At 44.3% G+C, this 3,611-nt stretch overlaps 1 protein-coding gene across 1 annotated transcript in view; it reads right to left on the bottom strand.

Annotated features, from left to right (window-relative positions):
* The window catches only part of LOC311358271 (uncharacterized protein), a 7,146-nt gene extending 3,850 nt beyond the window's left edge, over positions 1 to 3,296 (bottom strand). Inside the window, exons 1-2 of the mRNA XM_084478266.1 lie at positions 3,027 to 3,296; positions 98 to 180 (exon numbers count right to left, since the gene is read on the bottom strand). Of these exons, the coding sequence (XP_084334392.1) occupies positions 98 to 180; positions 3,027 to 3,110 (167 nt within the window). The 5' untranslated portion in view covers positions 3,111 to 3,296. The remainder of the gene's footprint in view (positions 1 to 97; positions 181 to 3,026) is intronic.
* Between the last annotated feature and the right edge of the window lie 315 nt (positions 3,297 to 3,611).

Consider the following 3,611-nt stretch of genomic DNA (forward strand, 5'->3'; position numbering starts at 1 on the left):
TGTGTGTGTGTGTGTGTGTGTGTGTGTGTGTGTGTGTGTGTGTGTGTGTGTGTGTGTGTGTGTGTGTGTGTGTGTGTGTGCGTGTGCGTGTTTGTACCTGGAGCTCCTTGACTTGGTAAGTGCTTTGCTGATCACCATGGAGGGAGCAGACTGTCGTCTCTGGGCGAGAGTCTTCATCTTCTGGAGAGATAGAGATTTATAAATGTTACATTTTTAAGTAGAGAGAGAGAGAGAGAGAGAGAGAGAGAGAGAGAGAGAGAGAGAGAGAGAGAGTAAGAAGGAAGTATGTAGGCTAGTGGTTGCAACATATGGTCAGCAATACATTCCGACTTCTGAAAGATTCCCAATGTCTCCCTCTCTCTCTCTCTCTCTCTCTGCCTGTCTCTCTCTCTCCCGGCCTGTCTCTCTCTATGGTATGTGAGGCATGTGTACATCCACCACAGGTATGTCATTCGCGACCTCATCTATTTACAACGAGCTAAAACCACTGCTCTCTCTCCCTCCCCCTCTCTCTTTACATATATATATATATATATATATATATATATTTATAAACTACAGAGAAGCCATTCAATGTGAAGAACTTAAAACCAACCACCAACGGAGGGAAATATGGGTTGGCGGATTGAAAGGAGGCATTGTTCTGTGTTTCAACACAGAGTGTTCACCGTGGGTGAAACATTCCCCTCCTCTGTCCTTTAAACCAAATCAAATCTGGAGTAAACTGACAAAAGTGAACCCAATTCAAACACTTCCCAGATCGACCAATCAGAGAGAGATGCGTCGGACGGCTGGGAGGGGGGTTTGAATATGGGAAAAAAGGATGGGGCTGAAATGGATACCAGGAGGCCGACCCGTCTATATAGCATGAACTAGCAGCTAACAGAAGACGGAGCTTCTGTTGGGTGTTTTAGTGACCCATTACCAACAGATTAGGGCTGTCTTTGTGCCATATTCGTGACAAATAAGCAACTTATCAGGTCTGTATTCCTGACAAATGAGCCACTTATTAGGGCCATATTTGTGACAAATAGCAACATATTAGCAACATTTTCGCTAAATATAAGCGAAATCTTGGCGTTAGATTAGTGAAAAATAAGTGTCATGCAAGTCACGTATATTGCAATGCTTAAAATGACTTCTATGGGACACTGAGGTTGTTTAACTCATCTTCCGAAATCCAAAGGTTTGATTGCTGAATGGACTGAACCTGTTTAGGGCCCCCTTAGCAAGGCAGGGCTTGCTGGTCCAGCTACGCGACTCAAGACAGCAGACAGAAAGAAAGAAAACTTTAGCACCAAAGCAAAAACCAGCCAACCACGTAGCTGCAAAGACAGGCAGTGGTGAAACGGTACAGATGAATATCAGTGCGAGGACGACACAAAGTACACACAGTAAAGCTATGTTTAGAACAGTTAGACAATGTCGGGTATTTGGCAACAGTTGGACAAAGTATTTGACTCTGCTTTGTGTTATTGTGTTTGGCATGTGGACATCCTGCATTCAGGTGTGCAGTGCCAGATCCAAGACACCTGCAAGTGTTAAGGCATCGCACTAATGCCAGCTAACCTTTTTTAATATAATTAATGAGCATGTTGCACATTAAACCAAAACCGTGCTTGTAAAGCCACTAAAGTGTAACAGGTTGTAGAGTCAACACAACAAAGTGATACAGAGGAGTGCCCTACATTTAGATCACAAGCATATGGCACATAAGAAATCTTGGAAAAATGTGAGCACACTGACACAACAGAGGAGGCTCTGGGGGTTTTCCACTGACATTGGCGTGTTGAGGGTGCAGTTACACATTTGAACCACGGGCCAGAGGAGAGCGCTGTTCACTAGAGCTTGAGCTGATTGGACGGGAGTGATTTCATAGTTTCATCAGTCTGGCCAATGGCCGAGTGCGTGCGTACGTGCGTGTGTGCGGGCGTGCGTGTGTGTCTATGTGTGTGGTGTTCGGGAACCAAAACACTGCGGTCTTGTGAGGGTCTGGGTTGACTTATGAATAATATTCAAACTTAATAAAACCATGATGCTTCAACAGCATCCCCACCAAACCGAAACGTTTGTAGTCTTATTGGAAACCAATAAGAAGAAGATATAATGACCGCATCAACAACAGTCTCCTGTTTCTGGCTCGGCACGTTTACAATAAAAACATAATTAAAAAGGAATCAGGCATAATTTAACTGTAAACTAAACAATTAAATGCAGTACATGCATGGATTTAATCGTCATAACTAAATAAATGAATTCGATGTTTTTCAAATTGTTGAATTATCAATATTTGTAATTACTTATTTAATGTTGTATTTAATATTGACTCTTGGTTTGGCGTTGTAAAGAAAACACACACACACACACACACACACACACACACACACACACACACACACACACACACACACACACACACACACACAAATAACAGAACAGGCTTATGGAAAGTTTTACAGCTCAGTATTTTACAACCTGACCGTTTTGATGAAGTCACAACAGGGGGAAAAAAGAGACCATCCCAGCTTTTAAAAGAAGTACCAACACTTGAGTGTGTGTTCAACACGATGCATGTGATGAACCGTGTCAGTCCGCACGTTTCGATGGAAAATCAAAGGCTCAGAGAGCAATGTTACAAATGACAAAAATAAAAGCAACTTATATTTAAAGAGTCAAACATGTTGGATGCAATGCCTTCTGCTACAAAATGCAACCCATCCAGATCAATGGATTTCAGTTTAAGAATTAAATGACTGTTAATTGCATTTTTTTATATTGATATATTTATTTTATGATAATTGTAGATAGACTAACTGAAAACGTAACAATAAGGGGATCATTTATTGTCAGATATATTGATCGGACTAAATCCCTTGGAAACGATTGGCAGAATGGCACAGAATCTGATACCGTGCGCAAAGACGCGCACCACGCGACCGTCACCGCAGCCCGGGTGCCAACACAGACTCTTCCCTTCCACCAACTATAGGACTAAAATTGCAAATTACTACAAATAACAACAATACCTTTTTATTCTCGACCTTGCCCTCTCCGGTTGACCCGGAGCGGGTCTGTGCCATGCTTCCCTGCTGAGGCGACATCGTTTCCATTAAGCCTGTCGATCCACTGCGCGACGTGTAGCGCACTTATACCTCCATCAAACACATCTTCCTCAAACAAACATCCTCAGCATAGGTCTCCAAAGTTATCCGGCGACCGTATCCAACGCAAGAACGCGCAGAACCAGGGCAAAATCCATCATAGAATCCGCTGACCGTAGAGAGAGGAGCTCACTGAGTGTTCCCCGTGAGCGACAGACGAGGACCTCGTCTGAGGGGACGCAGCTTGAATCTGCCTCGCCGTGCGCCGTGCGTGTCTGCCGTGCGTGGGGCTGCTGGAGCCCGTCTCTTCATACGTGGCCGCGCGGTCCTAGCGCCTTGGCTCTGAGGTCCATGGCGGTGGGGAGCGTTCAAGCGTTCAAGTAACTGGATCACGAAGAAGGGAAGTGTGTGTGTGTGTGTGTGTGTGTGTGTGTGTGTGTGTGTGTGTGTGTGTGTGTGTGTGTGTGTGTGTGTGTGTGTGTGTGTGTGTGTGTGTGTGTGTGTGTGTGT

This window comes from Micromesistius poutassou (genome assembly GCF_964030765.1).
Source record: "Micromesistius poutassou genome assembly, chromosome: 14".
Lineage (NCBI taxonomy): Eukaryota > Metazoa > Chordata > Actinopteri > Gadiformes > Gadidae > Micromesistius > Micromesistius poutassou.